The following is a 23,862-nucleotide window of genomic DNA, read 5'->3' on the forward strand; positions in this document are numbered from 1 at the left end:
AGTAGTAACACTCTGATGACGTTCAGTACGCATTACTACTGATGACGTTCACATATGCAGTGACCGTCATCAGTAGTAACACTCTGATGACATTCAGTAGGCATTACTACTGACGACGGTCACATATGCAGTGATCATCATCAGTAGTAACACTCTGATGACGTTCAGTACGCATTACTACTGATGATGTTCACTGCATATGTGACCAAAATATCTAGTATTTCTATTAAATTTATTACTGTCAATTAAAAGGATTTATCCCTATTTGAACTTTTATTTATTGGCTGAATAGACCAAAAATTATTAAATTACATGGGTAAACCAGATTAATTATCTGTTTTTTTAGGAAATCTAGAGACCTTCTGTATTCAAAAGTTATGGTCTTTTAGTTTCCTCCACAAAGTCTTGTCACTTTTCTTTCGTTGTTTTTATAAATACCCTCCCCACCTAAAGCGTAAAATTGTTCCAAAGTTACATTCTAAAATAGTATTTCAATGGTTTAAAGTCTTGTTCCTGCCCCTCTTGTAGTTTCCAAGGACACCAGCCCTTAGCTGCATGGCATAAACTACTCTACTAACAATAACAATAATTCACCACAGCAACAAGCCGCTTGAGGCCAACACAGCTACGCATGCTCCTCCTCCAACCCAATCTATTCAAGGCATCCCTCTTTACACTCTCCCAGGAAGTTCCCATTCCCTTTAAATCTTTATTTATGACATCCTCCCACCCCAGACTAGGACGAGCTGCTTTCCGTTTAAACCCAGACAGATGGCCAAATATGACAATTTGGATTAGCAGGAAATTTTGTCTTTCAGAAACTACAGCTTTTAAAGTTGTTTTACATCTATCAATATTTTAAATAGTTGTTTAAAAAAAAAGAAAAAATAGAGCATTGGAACATATTTCAATTTACTTAGGACACCTGCATGGTAATTGAACCTTTGTGTTTACCATTAGGTCTATATGAGACTAAACATTCTAAATTTATTGCTATTGTGATGTAATCCAGTTACAAATTTGATACAAGTTAAAAACTAATTATTGGACTGTGCTTAATCAAACCCATAAAAATTTGATGCATTTCTTCATCAAACAGTTCGTGGTAACGAACTGTAGTAAGGAGCGACCCGGCTCAATAGTAACCAAAACTCTAAAAAATGGAATTTTGATACCAATAGCTACATCAAAAGAATCGCATTTTAATGCTGGTTTTAAATATATAAGTTTCATCAAGTTTAGTCTTACCCATCAAAAGTTACGAGCCTGAGAAAATTTGCGTTATTTTAGAAAATAGGGGGAAACGCCCCCTAAAAGTCATAGAATCTTAACGAAAATCACACCATCAGATTCAGCGTATCAGAGAACCCTACTGTAGAAGTTTCGAGCTCCTATCTACAAAAATGTGGAATTTTGCATTTTTTGCCAGAAGGCAGATCACGGATGCGTGTTTATTTGTTTTTTTGTTTTTTGTTTTTTTTTTTCCCAGGGGTGATCGTATCGACCCAGTTGTCCTAGAATGTTGCAAGAGGGCTCATCCTAACGGAAATGAAAAGTTCTAGTGCCCTTTTTAAGTGACCAAAAAAATTGGAGGGCACCTAGGCCCCCTCCCACGCTAATTATTTTCCCAAAGTCAACGGATCAAAATTCTGAGATAGCCATTTTATTCAGCGTAGTCGAAAAACCTTATAACTATGTCTTTGGGGACGACTTACTCCCCCACAGTCCCCGTTGGAGGGGCAACAAGTTACAAACTTTGACCTGTGCTTACATATAGTAATGGTTATTGGGAAGTATACAGGCGTTTTCAGGAGGATTTTTTTTTGGTTTGGGGGAGGGGTTGAGAAGAGGGGGGTGTGCTGGGGGAACTTTCCTTCGAGAATTTGTAATGGGAGAAGAAAATTTCCATGAAGGGAGAGCAGGATTTACTAGCATTATTTAAAAAAAAAAATTAAAAATAAAAGTGAAAAAGCTTTTTCAGCTGGAAGTAAGGAACAGCAATAAAACTTAAAACAAACAGAAATTATTACCCATATGAGGGGCTCACCTCCTTCTAATACCTCGCTCTTTACGCTAAAGTATTTTCAGTAATTTCAACTACTTATTCTACGGCTTTTGTGATTCAGGGGGTCATTCTTAATGAATTGGGATAAAATTTAAGCTTTAGTGTAAAGAGCGAGGTACTGACGATGGGGCGAATCCCCTCATATATGTAATAAAAACATGAGAATACAAAAGTTCTTTACGTAAGCTAATTTATAAGTTACGTAAATCTTTTACCAATAAAAAGATTCGTAAAAAATTAAAAGTTCTAGTTGCCTTTTTAATTAACCAAAAAATCGGGGGGCAACTAGGCTTCGTCCCCCGCTCTTTTTTTATCAAAATCATTCGATCAAAATTATGAGAAAGCCATTGAGCCAAAAAAAAAATATGCAAATTTCGTTTTGATTATTCCTCTGCGGAGAGCCAAAATCAAAACATGCATTGATTCAAAAACGTTCAGAAATTAAATAAAAAAAACAAGTTTTTTTAACTGAAAGTAAGGAGCGACATTAAAACTTAAAACGAACAGAAATTACTTCGTATATGAAAGAGGCTGCTTCCTCATCAACGCCCCGCTCTTTACGCTAAAGTTTTTTACTGTTTTAAAAAGAAGAATTGAGAGAAAGAGTCAAACTTTAGCGTAAAGAGCGGGGCGTTGATGAGGAAGCAGCCTCTTTCATATACGAAGTAATTTCTGTTCGTTTTAAGTTTTAATGTCGCTCCTTACTTTCAGTTAAAAAAACTTGTTTTTTTTATTTAATTTCTGATTTAGAGTAAGAAACAGAACTTTCTTCACATGGAGGAAATTGAGAGTATATTCTAAAACAAACCTTGGTCTAAAAGATAGAGAAAAATTATTACATGAAACATTTTGATATGGAAAGGCTTTACTTCCAAAGTCCTTTACTTATCCTTTTGATCCTCACTTTCTGGTGACTGTTTATGATTTGACAACTATTTGTGATTAAAATTATTATTCAGTAATGTATCTTCTGATAAATTGATGAGTTCTTCACTTGCATTTGTTGACATACTAGTTTGTAAATCGTCTTGATGTAAGCTAAAAATTCAACTCCACAGATGAAACTTTTCATCTCTCCCCAAAAAAATAATCGTCAAAATTACTTTTGAACAGTGATAAATGAATTGAAATTTCTAAAAGTGGATTTATCTCAAGCTGCACTTGGTTTTCAATAATAAAGGTTTCAAGCGTTTCAAAGCAATCATACTTGCCATTATCAATGTAACTTTTTTACACCAAAAGCTTTTTTCATGAATGTTCAAATTTTATCATGAACTGCAAAAATTTCTGATCTATTTGAACTGTGCAAATACAATCTGAGTTTGGTTAACTTGGAAAAATATATGCAAAATAAGCGAGCTTGAGAAAGAATTCGTCATCATGTAAATGTCAAATATATTCAGTTTTTCCTTCCAAGAGAATTATTACTTCATTATCTGATTCCACTAATTGTGTCAGTACTTTCACACAGTTTTCGAAGTAGGCTTACTGGTAAGGTTTCTGTTTTAATATAATTTACAATTTTCAGAGCTGTATCAAATACTGTTTTGAAATCATTGAGCAATGCTTTGGAAACCAATGCTTCTCTATGAAGGCTACACTGTGTTCACAAACCACACAGACTTACTTCAAGAGCTCTTGTAACCACACTGTTATTTTCCCAAACGTAGCCCACGCACTGTTAGTGCATATAATGACACAGTTTTTCCACTGCAAAACTGTTTCTAACACATGGGAATCAATGTATCAAAAATTACATAAGCAGCTCCACAACTTATTGGCTTGCAGAACAAGATATCTTTATGCATGTCATTCTGCCATATATAATACAAGCTGAACAGTACATTTCACACAAGCTCATTCCAAAACCATTGAACACTACCAGCAATGATGAATGATATTAAGAAGGAAATCAACAGAAAAAAAAACAGAAAATGGAATAATTACAAGAAACATTCATCCCCAGAAAACAAAGAAAAATTCTCAAAGAGCAGGAACAAACTTAAAAATTTGACACACAATTTGTATACAAGCTTTGAATCTAAGCTTGCAGATGAAGGTAAGACAAACCCAAAGAAATTCTGGCACAATGTTTCCAGCCAAGACAATAATAGATGTGACATCAGGAAACTGGTAACAGAGGAACATGAAGAGATAACTGACATGAAAAATCTTGTAAACTCACTAAATCAGCAATTCGTTTCTGTTTTTACTACTGAACCCAACAGTCCTTTACCTCCTTCACCAGAATACATTGTAAAAACTCCAACAGATAGCACCACTCTATCACTCACAGAGATCCTCAGACGTTTACAGATGTTAGATACTAACAAGTCGCCAGGACCTGATAACCTACATCCCAGGCTATTAAAATAAACTGCAGCAATCACAGCAGAACCACTTAGCAATTTTTTTCAGAAATCACTTACTTCTAGAGAGCTGCCTGCAGACTGGAAAATAGCCAACATTACACCGTTTTTATAGAAAGGTAACCATTCAGAGCCTGAGAATTATTGGCCTATTAGCCTGACCTCAGTTGTTGTCCAAATACTCAAGCACATAGTCAATGATTCAATCCTCAAGTATTTGGCCACCAACAAGCTCTTGTCACCCAAGCAGCATGGCTTCCAGTCAGGGAAATCAATTGAAACAAACATTTTGGAATCATACAAGGAAATCACAGATCTAATTGACCATGGACATCCAGTTGACCCACTATTGCTAGACTTTGCCAAGGCATTTGACAAGGTTTCTCACAATTGACTGCACTCCAAAATATTCACTGTTAGCATCAATCAGGCTGTTGTAGATTGGCTAATGGAATTTCTTACAAATCGCAAGCAGAAAGTTTGCTTATTTGCTACAGATGACCAACCAATTTACTCTGACAAGGCCAAAGTAATGAACAGAGTACCACAGGGTACTGTACTGGATCCAAATCTCTTTCTGATTTACATCAATGACATATTTAACCATATAAACAATGGCATGCACCTGTTCACTGATGAGGCAAAACTGTTTGGTATTGCATACCCCCAAAGCATCCAGCATGACATAGATGAGCTACAAGATTGGACCCAAGAATGGCTTCTCCAATTCAACACAGGCAAATGCTCTGTATTGCACTTTGGAATTAATAGCCCAATGGCTAACTATACAATCTATAACCCTACCACAAAAGTAAGAGAGCAATTAGAGAGCAGAGCAGAAGAGAGGGATCTTGGTTTCATCATTGATGATAAGTTTAAATTTCATAGCCATGTTCAGCATGTTGTTTCCTGTACAAGTTCTAGTCTTGAATGACTAAAATGGACTATCAATAGCAGACAGGGATCTATATTTATAAAACTATATAAAGCTCTTGTCAGACCCCATCTTGATTTTGACATGTGTCTTGCTGGTCCTTTTTATTGACAAGATGTGAGGCTCATCAAAAATGTAAAGAGATAAGCAACAAAATTAGTAAGATGTCTTACATCAGCCTCATATGAGGACCATCTCAGGTACCTCAAACTACCCACTTTAGTTTACAGGTGCCTGTGTGCAATACGATGCTTACTTACGAGCTGCAGAATGAAAAGTCGGCAATCTCAGTTCCAGCCAGAATAATATGAGAGGACGCTCCAAGAAGCTACCAAAGTCAAGCTCCCAATCAAGAACTTACCAATCATTCTTTTTGAGAAGAGTCATAAACCATTGGAATGAACTGAAAGATTCAACTGCCAGTGCTCCCTCTATCTAGTCCTTCAAAAACCAACTTGACAAGAAGTAGGAGAAGAAGCAGTGGAGATTTGCCTGGCAGTCATCAACCCAAGAGCACTACAGGTCTGGAAGAACTTACAGCTCTCAGATGGATTAAGGTAAGGTGATAACATTTATTTGTGAACTGCTTTCTAAGTTAGCACTAATACATTTTCTAAATGCAGTCTGTAGCCTGAATAACTCAGTTGAAAACCTCAATAGAGAAGGTTCAAGCCTTCCCACAATGTCAGCAGTTACCAGCAGCATTTGCAAAGCAGAAAGCAAATGTAAAGGAAAGGAGTCTCTACCTAGCCCAGAAGGTGCTATAACTAGACTATTGAGACCTAGGTTAGTTCCTTCTCAGACAAATGACCAGTTATCTCTCAACGTTTTTTCCTTGAATCTGACCTGGGCCTTTTTTTTAGATTTGTCCTATTTGTTTATATTTTGATTTAAGCAACAAATTACAAGTTATTTGTATTATTTATTATAATTGAGCTGTATAAGCATTATAATTGCTGTTTGATAAAGTAAATTTTGGTTCCTGTTTATAAATACTGGCAGTTGTTGTTGGTGAATAACCCCTACAAATAGCAAGATAAGTGGTAGATGGCTCCATATTATTTCAATTTTGCAGGCAATGATGCCCCCTCCCATTTTACTTTATTTTAGATTTATCCCATTTACTATTTTATATGTTTTTATTATCCTGATCTTATCTGATCTACTTTCTATTTCTAGAAGTAGGTGAAAGGTTATATTGAAAAAATGAATTATTTATTTTAATTGTGTTGTATATGTACTTTGATTGCTCTATGACAAAGAAAAGTTGCATTATTTTGATTTCTGATTTTCAATTCAGGCAGTTACTGCAAGTGAATAACCCTCTACCAATAGCAAGTTAAGTGATAAATGATCTAGTTCAGTGAATATTGACTAAAGCAACACCCAAGTAAGCTAGTGATTACAGAAGGCACAGAAAAACCAAGCAAAACAAACACATATGACCTATTGATACAACACATAAAACCTGAAACAACAACAACATCTAATTTCCTCTGTAAATAATGAACATAATGTTGGTATTTTTATAGATAATAAATTAAAATTCAGTAAGCTAAATTCACTAAGAAGTCTGCTGCTGGTAGTAGTGCCCCGAAAATGGTACCTGGTGAGCAGCAACTCTCTTATGCTGCACAACTAGCAAAAGTAAAACTCTTAACACTTGTATACTGGAGGACAAAACATGATGCTATTACAGACTGCAAACTAATGAAAGTCAACATTCTCCCAGCATTGTTTCTTCTTCTTGGTCCTAATTTAAGAACCAGGGGTATCAGATGAAACTTGTAAAGCAGAAGCCAGTAGAGCTAATTCATGAAAATGTAGCATTTGGGAGGGGGCCATTTTTTTTCTCTAATGAAAATATAAAAAAGCATGCTGTTTTCAAAGCAAAAACTAAAAAAAGGTATTTGTTAAATCTAGAGGGACACAAAATTGAAGGGGGGAAGGGTGCTTATACTACCTTCTCCAATAATGAGAGGAGACATGATAATATGATTAATAGAAACATCTTGCATACCAAAAAGTAAGAATTTCTTGGTTTTAGTGTTTTCTTTTAGTTTACATTTATGGTCATTTATTTTTCCTTTTTTTGTTTTAAGTTCTTTTTCTTGATTTTGTCTCTTTTTTGCTTTCCCCTGAATTCTTGGCCAGAGAACCCTGCAGGGGGTGGGATGTTTGATGTTTTTGTTGTATTAATAAATATTAATAATAATGGTAAAATTCAAGTTTATTAGCTTTTTCTTATCTCACAAAGTTGTTCAACTAGATGACTGAAACTCTCAGGAATGTGTCTATAGCCTTAATGATCTCACAGGAAGATGTCTTAAAGTATCTACCTCTATTCTTTCTCCCTCTTGAGTGCACTAAGCTTTGATGACCCTTAAACCTTACAAAATACATTTTCTTATAAAATGGGTCACAAGAAGTGTTTTGGGCCTCAAACCTTTGCTCAATCCCAATTTGTAGGGTTTTAGAGATCTGTAAAATCTATTTCTTAAATTTAAAGAAATATTCTTTATACAGCTTAAAATTTGACTGATATAATACCAATTGTGTTTTAAGAAATTAATGCCAATGAAAAAGAGATTGAAAGCTGAAATGACATTTGTCAAAACTCAGATATGATAAATAGGCTAAAGATATGTCATATATACAGTCTTCTGAATCCTAGTTTCAAAAGCATAAGCATAATATCACTAAAAAACAACATCACAGCAAAATTGGCATCATTTTGAAGGGTTTCTAGCTCTTTTTTAAAAATTCCCTAAAAATAGTTTTAAAAATAGCAATTTACTATTAAGATTATTGGAAAATTAATTACCATTCCTGAATCCGCAATAAAAGGCAATTTTTTCTCCCTAGCCAATGTTTTTAGAAACATTTTTTAAACTTATGAGCCCTTTCAGGGTTCAAAATGTAGGCTAATTTACACCAGAACAAATTACTGCATTATGAAAGAGCCTTAAAAAGGCATCAAGTGATATATTCACTTTTCTCCAAGCTAAATTAGGTCTATTCTATAAACTGCAAATTTACATCCAAGGTAGAAAGAAACCCATAAATTAGCCTAGGGTTTTACAATCAAAATAATATTAAGCAAGAAAGCAATACCATTTTGTTAAAAATATACATGATTCTATAACTGACACAGGGACAAAGTGAACTCTAGTAAACTACTCTAGCCTAGGCTATTCCTTTATTAAGCTATGTCTATGTAGGCTATAATAGGCTAATCAGTTCATTTCCAGATGCGTGCACCTTTTTATACATATCCCAAGCAATATTTGACCATTAAGGGTGGGTTAAAGTTTGTTGGTAGGCCTATGTCTTATGGAATAATTGCCTAGGCTATTTCAGAATTCTTAGTATTTCCTTCTCAAAAGCAGGAACACAGCATTAATAGCCATGAATTTCACCAAAATATAGTGTTTTTACCCATTGTCCTTGCTGTGCATATACATAGCGAAGCTGCTTGACATAGAAAGACTTTTTTCTTAATACTGTCAAAAAAGTCAACATTTCACACTTGATTTGAATAATTTGCTAACTCTAAAAATTAGACAGCGCTATTGACAAAATAAATAGAAGTTGTTACATAAATTTCGTGATTGACCAGATCAGATTCGCAATTTAAGATAAAAATTTTTAAAGTAGAAAACATAGAAGCATAATATTATATAGAAGCATATAAACATAGGAACAATAATTTTTCTCTCTGTAGCAGAAATATGAGAAAGAAGTCTTAATTCTTGTAGAGAACATTTGGAAATAGATTAGAGTTGTTGCAAACTTTTTAAAATTAATTTTTCGCAATTTTGTTTTCCACTTAAGAAACATAATTGGGTCTCTAAAATCATGATTCATAAAAATTGATTTTTCTTATCGACAGATATGATTATGGTGTGGTTCTAACAAGAAAACTAAAGTAAAAGTTAGCAAATTGCAAATTTTTTATGACAATTTCATACTGGCTAAGTCCAAGAGTGCCAAAAACTGTAATGAGCTCTCAAAATCTTTGCGCAAAATGGGCCTCTCATCGTGGTTCACATTCCCACTCTATAATATAAGCTACTTAAAAAATTTTCTTCAGTTCTTACTTTATAATATGTAAAAAAAGTCTTGTTTTTACCGCATTTTTAAAGGGCTTTATGGGTACATAGTGAAAACAAGAGTGACACATGGTAAATACATGGGACATTATGGGTCTGGGGGTTAAGAATAGTGAAAGTTAAGGCTTTTTCTTCAAAATTCATTTAGCTGTTCTAACTTTGAGGAACTATGTTATGATGCTAGCTTTAGAAAATTAGCCAAGTCACGTTTGAATATTTGAAGGTGTAATTAAACAATCAGCATATAATGAAAAATATAATACATAACAAAATTTTATAATCCTTGACTTAAAAAAAAAACAGAAAAAGAAACATAGGCACATAGAAAATTGGAAAATTCAAGAACAAATATTGAATTTACATTATCAGCATATTGAGAACAATTTAATTTATTACTTCTTGATAGATTAGTTTTGCCACACGGACTTCAAAAATCGTGTACATCATTTTGTGTCTAATGAGTTTCCCGGCATTCTTTGAAAGCGATCAGAAATTAAACAATAATAATAAGAAAAACAATTTTTCAACTGAAGTTAAGGAGTAACATAAGAACTAAAATAAACGCAGTTCAACACCTTGCTCTTTACTCTAAAGTCTTTTTATTACCTCTAAAATTTGAGTTGTGACAGTCTGACTTTAGCGAAAAGAGTGAGATGTTCAGGAGGGGGCAGCCCCTTTCGTATACGCAATAATATCTGCTTTTTTTGTTGTTGCTCTTTATTTTTAGATGGAAAAACTTGTCTTTTTTTATTTAATCTCTGCTAGGAATGACAACTATGACTAAGAGGTGGGCTAGTCTACACGGTGAATTATCATATTTTCCGTAATTTCAACTAGTCCAAATAGATGCCGTTTCATCATTTAAAATACGATATTTTTAAAATTTAAAAACGTGAATCACGAGATTATTGTGAATCCTTGAACTCAGTAAGTCGAACTTCTTGTTTAGAATTAGAATTCATTTTTCAGCTATTTTATTGGTTATTTATTTTGTAAAACAAGCGTGACAGGTGGTGCGGTACGTTGGAAATATCTAAATTAGGCCACATATTTGAGCATAAGTTGGAGGTAATAGCACCAAAGATTTGACAGTGCTGTTGTAGTACTGCCAAAATTTTTCTTCAAAACAGGATAAATCTGCTTAGTCATGACTTGAAACACCAACTTTTGAAAGGTATTGTTATATTTTTATAATGCCAAACATGGACACTAGCCTATATCCAATGCACCCAGATAAGAAAAGAATATTCAATTCAATCAGTTTCCTGTTTCGACACAAAATGAGCTACCAAATTTTTTTAAATTATGTTATCTCCAAATTGTCATTGCTTTTTTTTTGCAAACAATAGCTGGGATTAGCTCCAATGCATCAAGATACATCTCATCTCTCTAAAGTATAGCCAAATTGGTTTATTGGTGACTTGGTCAAAACTTCACTGAACGTTTAATATGTATTTTAATGTAATAGGCTATATTTAATGTATTTTACATAATAATGTTTTTTAATGTATGTGTATTTAATTTATATGATATATAACAAATATGATAAGAAACAATTAGTGTTGAAACTCAAGGGTCACTGATAAAATCATAGTTGTCAAATTTATGGGTACTTTCTCAACAACAAGAGATTTTGATGATTGTTATTTGTAATAGTATTTCACATTAAAAAAAGTTTTTTTTTAAATTGTAGTTTTAATGATTTGATGCTATGTGCTAGAATTTTTCATCATCTGAGGAACCGCCACTTGGCCTCATAATATTTTCATATAATAAGCATTTGACAAGGTTGATCACAACACCCTAATTCATTTATTATTGAACAAGTTTGAAGTAGACCCTCTTGTAGTAAATTTTATATATGTTTTCTTTCAAAAAGGTCCCAAGCTGTAAAATACAAAATATTCTCTCTGAACCTCTCCTAATTAGCATAGAATTTCTCAAGGAACCTTTTTAGGGCCACTTTTATATGCAGTATTGATCAATGCAATTGGTAAGATTCCCTTAAAGGTGTTAATATGTAAATAATGTGTTGATCCTTGAAGTATCTCATAGAAATACCAAAAATGACTCCATCAAAATCCTACCCATATTTTAGGCAAAGCTAAGAATTTACATATGTAAGAGAATTCCACTAAGTTGAGTGAATTACAGGCCATGTAGCCTTTGTATGGATTTGTGTAATTATTTTACTGTTATATGGAAATGAAACTATCTACCTATCTAAATATAATGAAAGTATACTTCTTAAAATTCTTGAAATCTACTCCCATTTTCTTAGACCCTATCCAATCCTTAGACCCTATGGCAATGAAACATGTTAAACTCCTTGGTGTCACAAACTTTAAATAATCTTCAATAGGACATGCATATTTGAAGAATTCTGGACTTTCCAGATAAATGATAAACAAAATTAATTTTTTTTTTAAATGGGTTAAGGTGTTAATGTTTAGATGATATACTGATCCTTGAAGTATGTCATAGAACTATCAAAAATGACCCTGTCAAAATCCTACCTATGTTTTGAATAAAGCTAAAAATTTACATATGAAAGTAAATTCTGCTAAGTCAAATATAATGATAATAAACTTCTTAAAATTCTTGAAATCCACTTTGTCTTAGACACTATCCCACCTAAAATGCTAATGAAACATGTTGAACTCCTTGGTGTCACAAACTTGTAATAATCTTAAGTAGGACATATATATTTCAAGAATTCTGGACTTTCATGACAAAGGATAGTCAAACCCACAAATTTTTAAGGTGGATTAAAATGGTAGGTTAACTTTGAAATGGCAAAATTTTGACATCACTTTCACTGTGAACAACAAAGAAATCTTTGCTGGACCATTGAAGCTGCAGAAGTGGGCAACTCCAGATAGCATTTATAGCGACCTATATCACACATTATATTATAGAGACCTAGGTTACACAATCACACAATCCAATTGTGCCCCTATACTTGGGGCAATTTTTTCAGTTTTTTGCTTCTACTATCTGTAATAGTGTTTTGTGCATTTACAAACAAACAAAAAAGTTGAAGAGAAATAAAGTAAAAAGAATAAACATGTTGAATGCACCAGGATCTGCCCAAGTGTTTTGACATGTATCAAATTGAGTTCCAAATTACATTGAAAACAGGCATCTTTTGTAAACTTATGCAGGCCTATCTTGGTTTTGATATTTTTTGTAGAGACTTAATTTCAGCTGAGGGATTGGGGTCAAAGTGAGGTGTGGAGGGGGCAGTACCCCCCCTCCTTTGTCCCATAGCAAATTGTGACCCTGGAAATCAAATAGCTAAGAAACAAACTTATGATACCTCTAGAGGTTCATTCTGAATCCAAATATGACACTTGTTTCCATTATATATTCAACTTTAAGCCCTTTATAGACCCTCATAGAGATACATTTTTACCTTTTTTATATTCAGCTTATATACCTGTGTTAGCATCAGTTTTGCTAAAACTATTTTACCTTTAAATTGAATCAACAGTGACAAAATCAAGAAGCAATAACTGGTTGGAAAGTATATATAATGGGCTGTATATTTGGGTAAGGTTGGAAAAGATAGGTTAAAATTGAATTTGCAATGGAAATGAGTGTCATATTTGGATTCAAGATAGAATTCTGGGTCTAGAGGTAAATTTTTTTTCTTAGATATTTGAATCATCTGTTAATATGTCAATATATTACCATGTTTTCGTTCCAACATTTCTTGAAAAACAAAAATTTAACCATTTTTGATGCATGTCTCTTTTGTCCCACCATTTGTCACTTCTTCTTTGTCATGTAAAATCTTTGATGTATACTATTTATTCAAGTGTGCTTTCAATAATAACTATTCTTTATTTTTGTAAATAATGTACTGTCTTTACAACATTTTGCCATTGCAGGGGGCAGCAAGATTTATCCATTTAAATAATATATATTTTGTGAGAAGAAAACCCTACTGCAGAAACTATTCCAAAGCTGTTCTGTAATAATTATTAACTTCTTTGTCAAATAACTTTGTTAAATTTGAATGCTGATAGGTCTTGACTATTTGTATTTTTCAGTTAGAATCCTTAAAAATTTTACTTCTTCATTGCCTGACATAGTTTTTCCCAAGACTATTTATGGGTTCTTTAACTTCAAAATGATTTACATTTGGTTCTTATATTTTTTATTTGTTTCTCAAATAAAAACAACTGGCTATGTAATAAACAAAAAATTAACTTATGACAACAGGTAGTTACCAAATTGGCTTTTGCCTTAGGTAGTCTTATTTAGCCCAACAACTCTCAATAGTTTCAACAGTTTCATAATATGTTCAGCCACCTGCTATAATGAGAATCTTTCAGTTCCTGAGTGGGATTGAAAATTAGTATAAGTGACACCTGCTGCCTCACAAAATACAAAGATGTTGATTGCATACTGTAAAGTACCACCGACTCTACACCAATTAAAAGTATGTTTGCAGATGTTGATGCTGTATTATGTGTGATGTGAACCAGACATCCATTACCTTCAATATCTTTTTGGAGTTTGATTTTAGTTTAAAATGAACCTTGTGCATCGCTTGTCTCTTTTTGTCCTCCAGATGGTTTGTTAGTAATGTCAGTATTGTATGCGATTAACTTTTGCTGTAAAATCTTTAAGTTTTTCCACTATGGCTCAAAGAAATAAACAAATTACATATCATACAAAGTGAATTAAACTTATTTCTGCATATCTTTAGGAACGACCACTTTTTTTGTGAAATCATCTGAAAAATAGCACCTATGTTTTTAAATTCTAAACTATCTTTTCCTTCCTTTCCCTTATTAATGCCAGATATCATCAATTTGATTTGTCAATTTGTGTACAATCATTAAAGCGGTGTTGCAAATGACTGATTGGCAGCAACAAGTGAGTGGCCAATGCAGAGCAGTAGCACTTGCCAAATCATGCTTTCTTACCAGTGTGTACTGTCTGCATTACAGTTCAAATATTGGGGTATTTTGTAGGTCTACCAAGACAATTGGAACAGAAGTTTCATACCAGTGATGTATCCCAATTTACCAGGATATATGGGAACCCTACCCTAAACCAACTGTAGGCCTAGATTCAGCAACTGAATTTAGGTTCATATTAGGTAATTTAGACCTGAATTAAGTAGTTTAGACTAAATTCCATAACCTTCACCAATCCAATCACTTATAGTAATAGCATGCAAATTCTAGTTTAGAAGCTTTGTTGTCTTAGAAAGTAGTTGAGTTAGGTGAATAAGACTCTCACAAATGCACCCAGAATCTTAATGATCTATTGGAAAGATAATGTAAAAACCTACCTTTGATTCTTATTCCTCCAGAGGGCACTGACCTTTGATCACCTTTAATATTCTGTGTTATAAAAGTGAAACCTTGCAAAAAAGACCTTCTTCTCAAATGAGGCAAAATTCTAGTGTTTTTAATCTCATACCTTTGCTCAATCCCAATCTATAGGGTTTCATACATCTATAAATCTATTTCTTTCAATTATCAAAGCCAACAAAAAGAGATAAAAGAGCCATAGAAATAAAAAATATAGACATAGCAGATTAACAATACTTCTCAGGGTGCATTTTTGGACCTGTATTTAATTTTGTTATTTTTTATTTTATATACTTAAAAATTCAAAAAAAAACATGAATCCACAACAGAGAGCAGAGCTCGTGAGGTTTACTACTAACTACTACTAATAACTCACTGCAGCACCAAGCCGCCTGAGGCCAACACAGCTACGCACGCTCCTCCTCCAACCTAATCTATTTAAAGCCTCCCTCTTTACACCCTCCCAGGAAGTTCCCATTTCCTTTAAATCCTTATTTATGACATCCTCCCAACCCAGACAAGGACGACCTGCTTTCCGTGTAGCCCCAGACGGTTGGCCAAAAAGGACAATCTTCGGTAATCTGTCATCCTTCATCCGTAGAACGTGGCCTAGCCATCTCAACCTTTCTTTCATTATAGCCCCAGAAAGCGGGATTGAACCACACTTTTCGTACAACGGTGTGTAAATAATAGGACATACATAAAACAAAACATCTTGTCATAATAATAGCAATAATAGCAAAATTAACTTAAACAGCTGATATTTTTGGGGTTGATCAATCTGAGTTTTATCATTTAGCTTATATTTATTTGCTATAAATGGTATTAAGTACCTAAGTGAAGACCTTGGCCATTCACATCTTACAAAAGGAATTTGGTGGAATTCCACCCACCAACGAGCCAAAAAAAGGGGGCAACATCAACAGAGATTTACTGTAGAAATAATTTTTTGGATTTTGAATTAGAAAATGCCATAAGGAGATCACGCATGCGTTTTAAATCCAACAAGTATAGGAAAAAGAACATCATTTTTGTGTTCAGATGTATTTTAAAGTTTTGATGGTTGATGTAAAATATTTCCAAGTATCCTTACTGCCCTATTTTGTAGTACCTGTAATTGTTTTAAATGCATCCAAAAGGGACCAAGATAAACAATTGAGAAGTAATTTAAGTACAAAGCAATTAAAGAGTGGAAAATTATTTTTAGTATGCAAAATGAAAAAATATTTTTCACACAGTATATTGACCCAATATTTTGAGCAAGTTTAACCCTTAAATGGTCAATGTGATTATGGAAGAGAACAATGGATCAAGAAAAACTCCTAAAGAACAATATGACTGAACCCTACAAATTTTATTCTCACCAATCTGAAGATCGTGACAAGAAATCAATTGAGTAGCGCGTTTTGAATGACCAAAAACCATAAATTCAGTTTTAGTAAAATTTGGTACTAGATTATTAGAACCAAACCATCAAGTAACTGAAGTAACAGTTACAGTCAAGTTTTCAATTAATGTAGTTTAATCCCTTGCTTTAACAGATATAGCTGTGTCATCTGAAAATAGAATAACAAGACTAATAATCCCTTGCAAACTTTGCAGAAGATTGTTAATATAAAATCAAAAATGTGAACAGACATAATACTGAACCTTGAGGGACACCAGTATTGTTAAGGTTTTTTTAATTAGACAATTTTCCATCAACATCTCCCGCAATTTTACATCCACACAGGTTTGATTTTACTAAGTGTAGTCCTATCCCTCTTTTGCCTGCATTTTCCATTTTGTCATAAAGAATTTCATGGTTTAATGTGTCAAATGCTTTCTCGACATTGTAAAAAAACAGTAGCCACATGGAAATCATTGTCTAAATAATAATTCAATTCTAATAAAAGAGCTGCAATTGCGTGTTGTGTCAAATGGCTTGCCCAAAATCCAAACTGGTATTTTGTAACAAAAATTATCTCATCTAAATAATTAGAAATCCTTTGTTTAAAATTTTTTTTCCAACACTTTGGATGAAGGCAATAAATTGCAGTGGGACGATAATTATTTACATCAGATTGATCATCTTTTGTATGTAACAGAATTACTTGGGCATTTTTCCATCTACTAGGAAACATGCCTGAACTGATATATGAATTAAAAGTATGAATAAGTGTTTCAGAAATCACTCCAACAATATTTTTTAAATGCTTTGTTGATAGTCAATCCCACTGAATTACCACTTTTTATATTTTTAATAACCTTACGGAATTCTGAAAAACTAACTGGGGCTAGAAATATGCTCATACCTTCAGAGGGATGGAAATAATGTTTGCGCATCTTGCAAGAAGAACAGCTTGCAGTCCTCTAACTTCTTCACTGTTTATGTCATATAATACCTCGGGATGCGACAACTGATTATTTTGTCCAATTTTATCCTTGATCAAACTCTCAAGTTTTCTGGGGAGAATCAAAATTTTGAAACGAACCTTCATAATAAGCTCTTTCCCTTTCTCTAAGAGTCTTCCCCAACAGGTTATTATAATTTTTAAAACGTATTATATTGCAACAACTGATTATTTTGTCCAATTTTTTTCTTGATCAAACTCCAAGTTTTCTGGGGAGAATCAAAATTTTGAAATGAACCTTCATAATAAGCTCTTTCCCTTTCTCTAAGAGTCCTCACCAACAGTTTATTATAATTTTGAAAACGCATTATATTTATTTCTGTGGGATACTTCATTTTGATTTTATGTAAATGGTTTTTTATTAATCAACCTCAAAAGGAACTCATTTACCCAAGGTTTTCTTGGAGTATTTCTCTTTCCAATTAGAATTCTATGCAGGCAAAATTGATCAGGCTTTTGAGTCAATTTATCTAAGGATTGATTTTTTTTCATCAATTACTGGACTCCACTGAACATCACTAAGGCCTCTGTTAAATTTAACAAATTTTTATGCGAAAAGTCTTGACACTTTGTTTAACTTTTTTATTATACGGGAAATAAAGGAGAAAATCAGCCATAATTGTGCAGTGATCAGATGAATCATTAAGAATGACATATGTCTTAACGGCGTTATAAGGTGAAAAAATATTATCAACTAGTGAAAATGACCTGTCAGCAACCCTGGATGGCATAAAACATACAGGGTTTAATCCATGAGCCAACAAATATTCTAAAAACTGCACAGTATTCTATCCATTCTATTCAGGTTAGCAGATACAAGGCTCATTAAATAAAAATTAAAATCTCCCATAACTAGATAAAGAGTATTGAGACTACCTGATTTATGCAAGTTTCACAACGATTTATAAATTCTACCTGACTAGCCGACAAAGTATGATAAATAACTGCGATTAGCAGTTATTTATTATTAGGAAAAAAAACAATAATACAAGATCCAAAAAGCATTTCGGTATTCATTCCTAAAAGTTCCTTTGACCTAACTCAACTAGTGTCCAGCTCCTGAACTATAATTTAACCATACGAAGTAAGTAAAATTGTTTCAGGCACTTCTTGATATTGGTGAGATATTTTTGCATGAAATGTTGGTCCGTCTTGCTTGTGGAATGGCTTGTTGTCTTGAATTACCAAATTTTACTAGAGTCTGGCTGAGTAGGTTGCCAGATATTGCATTTGCTGGTTGTTGAGTATGAAAGAAAGTCTTTGAAGCAAATGGAAATGATTTGAATTCTTTTGCTTTGAACACTGGTTTTACATAATAGAGATTTCAGTTCCTGGATATTATGGAAAGCCAAGATTCAACATGTGTGTTTGCTTAACTTGTCCCATTTGTTATGATTTCTCAGCTTTTGAGTGTCTTATATGTCCCAGAAGTCATTGCAAGTGTCCTATTATTAATCATTAAACTCTTTGATTGAAGTTGCTTTGATAAACAATTTACAATGACCAACATTTTTCTGTTAGCATATGTACAAAATTGAGAAAAAAAGAAGAAAATTCTCCAGTAATCGTTTTGCTTTACATGCTGCCTTGTCATCAGAACTATTATAGACTATAGCTTTTACATGATCTAATGTGGCCATGAACTGGTAAGTAGAGTAGACTGCATAAAACCTGGAAGTCTGGACAATCCTCTCCAGTTCTAAGACTTTTGACCTCTAATCGGCTGAGATCCCACAAATTCATCATGTTGAGTTTTGCTGCATGACACAAGTGCGCCAAGTCTTTGCATCGCAGAGAAAAAATATGACAGTCTTTTGATGTCATTTAGGCAGTCAGTCAAAACTATATTTAATTTGTCGGTGTGACAGTGCATATAAACTGCATAAACACCTTGCCCGTAAGCTTCGCCTAAGCCCATTAAATTTCCCACTCATAACACATGTGTTGTCATAACAGTGGGCAATACACAACATCATATCCACACCAGGATTTTTGAGACAATAAAGGTGGATAAGCTTTTGACATCTAATATTTGCATGTAATAGCAGCCAATTGGTTGCTTTGCTACTTTTCTATTTGATAAGTATCTGAGTAGGATTAATATTTGTTCATTTCTAGAAATTTCTTTTTCTTGTTGAAAAAAATAGTGAAGTAATTGCCTAAATTTTCTTCTGAAATAATATCTTGACACAAGACATTTTGTATCACTGGAACTGCATATTTTTGGCTCTAATGACTGAAAAAGTGACCATATTGGCGCAATATCTACGGGGAGGTAGAGCCCCCTCCCCCTAATTGGCACCTGTGGTCACATTATTGAATTATAAATAGCCTAATGTTATTTTCAAACTTTACAGCACAGAAACTTATGCTGCTTCTTTTATTCAAGCTTATGTTTGTTTTGGGTTTTATTTCTTTTGTGATAGTGTTTAGCTTAAAGAATTATTTGAATTTGTTTTGGGTCATCTTTGGTTTAATATAGCTCTTTACTTTTCTTTTAAAAACTTCTTTTGGGTCAAATTTTTTTTTAAGTTAATAAAAAGGAAAATCAAGCAATTGCCATATCCATTATTCATATAAGAAATAATTTAGACCTTGATTGGTTAAGTTTTTCCATGTTTAGCGATCTTCATGCACTCCAAATTGGAACTTTTTTCAGCCTAGTTTATAGAAACATATTCAAAGACGTTGACATGTCGTATTGATGCCATTGAATGTGTAACAAAAACGAGAAAAGCATGTCTAGGACAAGAAACAACTAAGTAATGTTTTATTTAATTTTTGCATAGTGCCAGCAGAAACAGGCAATTGTACCTTAGCATTGAATGATCTCCAAATAACATACTGACTCATTGAAATCACCCTCCCCGAATGTCCCTAATGTGACCCTGCACAGCTCTAGTTCTGTACTTAACCTATTCTACCAGATCAGGACCTAAACTTGTTTTCGCACTAAGTCAGGATTCAGCATGTTTTCTCTGCACCACGAAATATCTTCTGCCTAGACAAACCTAGTTTTTGCGCCTAGTCAGTGTCTAGCTTGGACAATTCTCGCACCAGACCTACACTTAGCTTATTTTGCACCAGGCCAGGACATGCCTTGTTTTTGCACTGAGCCATATCTCAGATTGGACTTAGTTCATTTATGCACGAGTTAAAGACTTAACTAGTTTTTAAAGCAGGTCATTACTTAGCTTATTTTATAAGAATTCAGTCTGTTACTTGAACTTACCTTTTTTTTTTGACCAAGTAAGGAAACAGCTTTTCTTGAATTGAATCAGGATTTAGCTTATTTTTGTTCAAAGTCAGGATTTGGCCCATTTTACACGAATTCAAGACTTACCTTGTTGGCAGCACATTTCCCATAAACATATTTTTTCGGAAAAAAATATGTTATAATAATAAATATGTTACAAATGTTATAACAAAAAGTAGTCGGGTGCTTAGAATATCCCCCAGCATTGGTGCAGATAAGCTCCTCAAGGAAATTTAGACCTCAAAAAGCATATTTTGGGGCAGCAGGTCCTTTCCCCTGTAAATATTCCTCTTAGCTTTCCTATTTTGACACAAGAATCCACCAAAAAAGCGTTTTTTTTTTCACGCCAGCCATTACCAAAATGTCTCTGTTTTGTTCACATTCAAAGTGGCAAGAAATACTAGACTTTCATGTAGCTGGTAATCACCATCTATTGCAGACATATTATAGAAGATTGAGCTCCAGATATAAAGAACTACTCAAGCTAATCAAGCTAAAATCAAGTAAATGGTTGGAGGAGATACTTTTAGAATGAATGTAACCTCAACAGATGTATCTCCATATGCTAGGTTTGCTGAAGACACTATAGGTAAGTGACGCTATGTGTTATATGCCTACCTATAAGCATTTCTAAGTTTTCTAAATTGTATTCCATAAAACAAATTTATCCTATGTTAAACTTGCTAAATTAAACCTTATTTCAACTTATTGAATTAAGTTTAAAATCACTTTTGTTTGTAAATTTTACAAACCAATCATTTTTGCGTTTCTGTATCCAGAGAGTACAGGAGGGGGTAATAAACACAGAAACAAGACATTCATCGAGCACAGAACACAATATTTAGTTCCATATTTTGTATCCCTAAACTCTGATACCCATCATACAATTTTACAGGTTTTTCAAGAACCATAAACCAGTCAGCAAAAATATATAGAGGAGTTCTCACTTCGCTTTGCAAACTATTCCTTTATTATCTACCCCAAAAGAAATCATAATGGTGTCTATTTTCTTTTGTTCTGTACTTGTAAAGCATTACAATGGTGACGAAAAGATTGTTTAAAGTTTTGCAAATTTATTTTTATGTTTATTTCGTTTTCTTGTGTATTATATATTCTTGTCCTGTGACGTATACTGCTACTTATGTGTTTTTTTTGGCAATAAAGAGTATTTATTTGTCTGTTTAATTATAGTATTTTGCCTATTTACTAGTCAAACAGTTCGTGGTAACGTAATAAGGAGCGACCCGGCTCAATAGTAACCAAAAGTCTAAAAAATAGAATTTTGATACCAATAGCTACATCAAAAGAATCGCCCTTTAATGCTGATTTTAAATATATAAGTTTCATCAAGTTTAGTCTTACCCATCAAAACTTACGAGCCTGAGAAAATTTGCCTTATTTTAGAAAATAGGGGGAAAGACCCCCTAAAAGTCATAGAATCTTAACGAATATCACACCATCAGATTCAGCATATCAGAGAACCTTAATGTAGAAGTTTCAAGCTCATATCTACAAAAATGTGGAATTTTGTATTTTTTTACTGTTTTAAAAAGAAGAGTTAGTAGGAAGAGTCAAACTTTAGCGTAAAGAGCAGGGCGTTGATGGGGAAGCAGCCCCTTTCATATACGAAGTAATTTCTGTTCATTTTAAGTTTTAATGTCGCTCCTTACTTTCAGTTAAAAAAACTTGTTTTTTTTAAATTTAATTTCTGAACGTTTTTTTTATCAGTGCATGTTTCGATTTTTGCTCTCCGCAGAGGAATAATTAAAACGAAATTTGCATTTTTTTTCGGCTAAATGGCTTTCTCATAGTTTTGATCGAATGATCTTGAGAAAAAAAGAGCGAGGGAGGAAGCATAGTTGCCCTCCGATTTTCTGGTTACTTAAAAAGGCATCTAGAACTTTCAATTTTTTACGAATTTTTTTTATTAGTAAAATCATTTAGAAGAACAGTTATTTAATATACTTAAGGATTATTCCAGAAAGTAAGAAATATTATATCCAAAAAATTCCAGAATATAGAGTTTAGAGTGGGTTTGGCAACTCAAAATGTGTATCATAGAAGATGAATGTTGCAGGAGATTATTAACAGTTGTAATTGCAATAACAGAAACATTTACATTAGGCTTAGTTGTGGGTGGAGGCCTTTCACGACTTTGAGTAGCTTTGATAAAATTAGTAGTAGTTGTAACAGTACTGGTCAGTGATATAGGGGTATAGTAGTTGTGTCATGATGATTAGAGGCAGTAAAAATACTAATTTGTGTACTTTTTTGTTTGTTTGGCATGCCATTTTTTTTAGTAATCTGTTTCCGCAATAATTTGATCCTTTCTATGTTTTTTTTTCTTATAGAAATATCTAGCAATTACGACGGAGCCAGTGACGAAGATGAACCCCCTTTGTTCTTCGGGGGCATGACTCTGCTGGAGCAAGACCCTTGTCAAAATGAATTAGTTTCACTTGATGGCGGAAAAAACTCAGATTGCAGGAAAGCATGGGAGTTAAATTATCATGAAGCTGCCATCTACTTAGAGGTAAGAAAAAGCATTTATAATGTAAAGTATTCGTTCCAAGGTTGATGGGCATATTTGTTTATGCGATGGTGGGAAAAAGTGTAAAATCCTCTTGGAAATAGAAAATAAAAAGACAAGACAGTTGTCATAAGATTTTGCATGGTAAAAAAGCCCAACGTTAATGAGGCTCAGAACTTTAACCTTTTCAACGTTTGGAGACAAGGAGCCTCCTTTTGGCTCCAACTTTGTAGTTGAACCTGTTTGGGTGTTACTGGAGGAGCAATTTTTGTCCTTTTTTCTCTTATGCCACCAATTTCAGTCTTTTGCTAGGAAGTGGGTTTTATGGATGGTGTGATGAAAAGGATATGGTGCTTCTTGTTTGAGCCAAAGTCATATGTGTATTTTGAATTACTATTATTGAGATGCTTAAATTGGGGCATTGGACCCTGGGACACCCCCTTTCCTTCCGTATCCTCTCACAGCCATTTTTTTCACAAAGATAATTTTTTGCTCAAAAGTAGGCATGTTGTGCCTTATTTTAATCAAAATCATGCAATATTTTTCAGTATACCCAATAAAAGTACCAAAGTGGAACTGTACTCCTCCGACAGTCATGCCCCTCCCCCGCTTTAACGTAGAAAGGTTGACGTTATCCATCTTCTTTATCACTAGATCACGCAGCGATGTCAAAATCATTACCATTAGAGGCAAAAATTGAATCTATGGACCTTGTTACTCCTCTGATTCCTGGAAATTTTAATACAGTAAGAATGGCATGTCACATTCTGTTTAAAGCAGAATCAAAGAAAAAAATTTATAATCTATGTTAGGTGCCACGTAATCTGTCCCCCTGCGTCCCAAACAATATCCCACAGCCCTTCCTGAAGTCGG

The 23,862-nt window shown here is 33.6% G+C and overlaps 2 protein-coding genes across 3 annotated transcripts in view; one reads left to right on the forward strand and one right to left on the reverse strand.

The window, feature by feature from the left end:
• The window catches only part of LOC136034022 (leucine--tRNA ligase, mitochondrial-like), a 53,166-nt gene extending 44,252 nt beyond the window's left edge, over positions 1-8,914 (reverse strand). For both annotated transcript variants that reach the window (XM_065715073.1, XM_065715072.1), the window contains exon 1: positions 8,807-8,914. In XM_065715073.1, the coding sequence (XP_065571145.1) occupies positions 8,807-8,890 (84 nt within the window). In that variant the 5' untranslated portion in view covers positions 8,891-8,914. The remainder of the gene's footprint in view (positions 1-8,806) is intronic.
• A 1,426-nt stretch (positions 8,915-10,340) lies between these two features.
• LOC136034023 (two pore channel protein 1-like) overlaps positions 10,341-23,862 on the forward strand; it is an 80,110-nt gene continuing 66,588 nt past the window's right edge. Inside the window, exons 1-3 of the mRNA XM_065715076.1 lie at positions 10,341-10,407; positions 20,899-21,048; positions 22,811-22,992. Coding sequence (XP_065571148.1) covers positions 20,967-21,048; positions 22,811-22,992 — 264 coding nt within the window. The 5' untranslated portion in view covers positions 10,341-10,407; positions 20,899-20,966. The remainder of the gene's footprint in view (positions 10,408-20,898; positions 21,049-22,810; positions 22,993-23,862) is intronic.

The sequence above is a fragment of the Artemia franciscana genome, chromosome 12, assembly GCF_032884065.1.
Source record: "Artemia franciscana chromosome 12, ASM3288406v1, whole genome shotgun sequence".
Taxonomy (NCBI): domain Eukaryota; kingdom Metazoa; phylum Arthropoda; class Branchiopoda; order Anostraca; family Artemiidae; genus Artemia; species Artemia franciscana.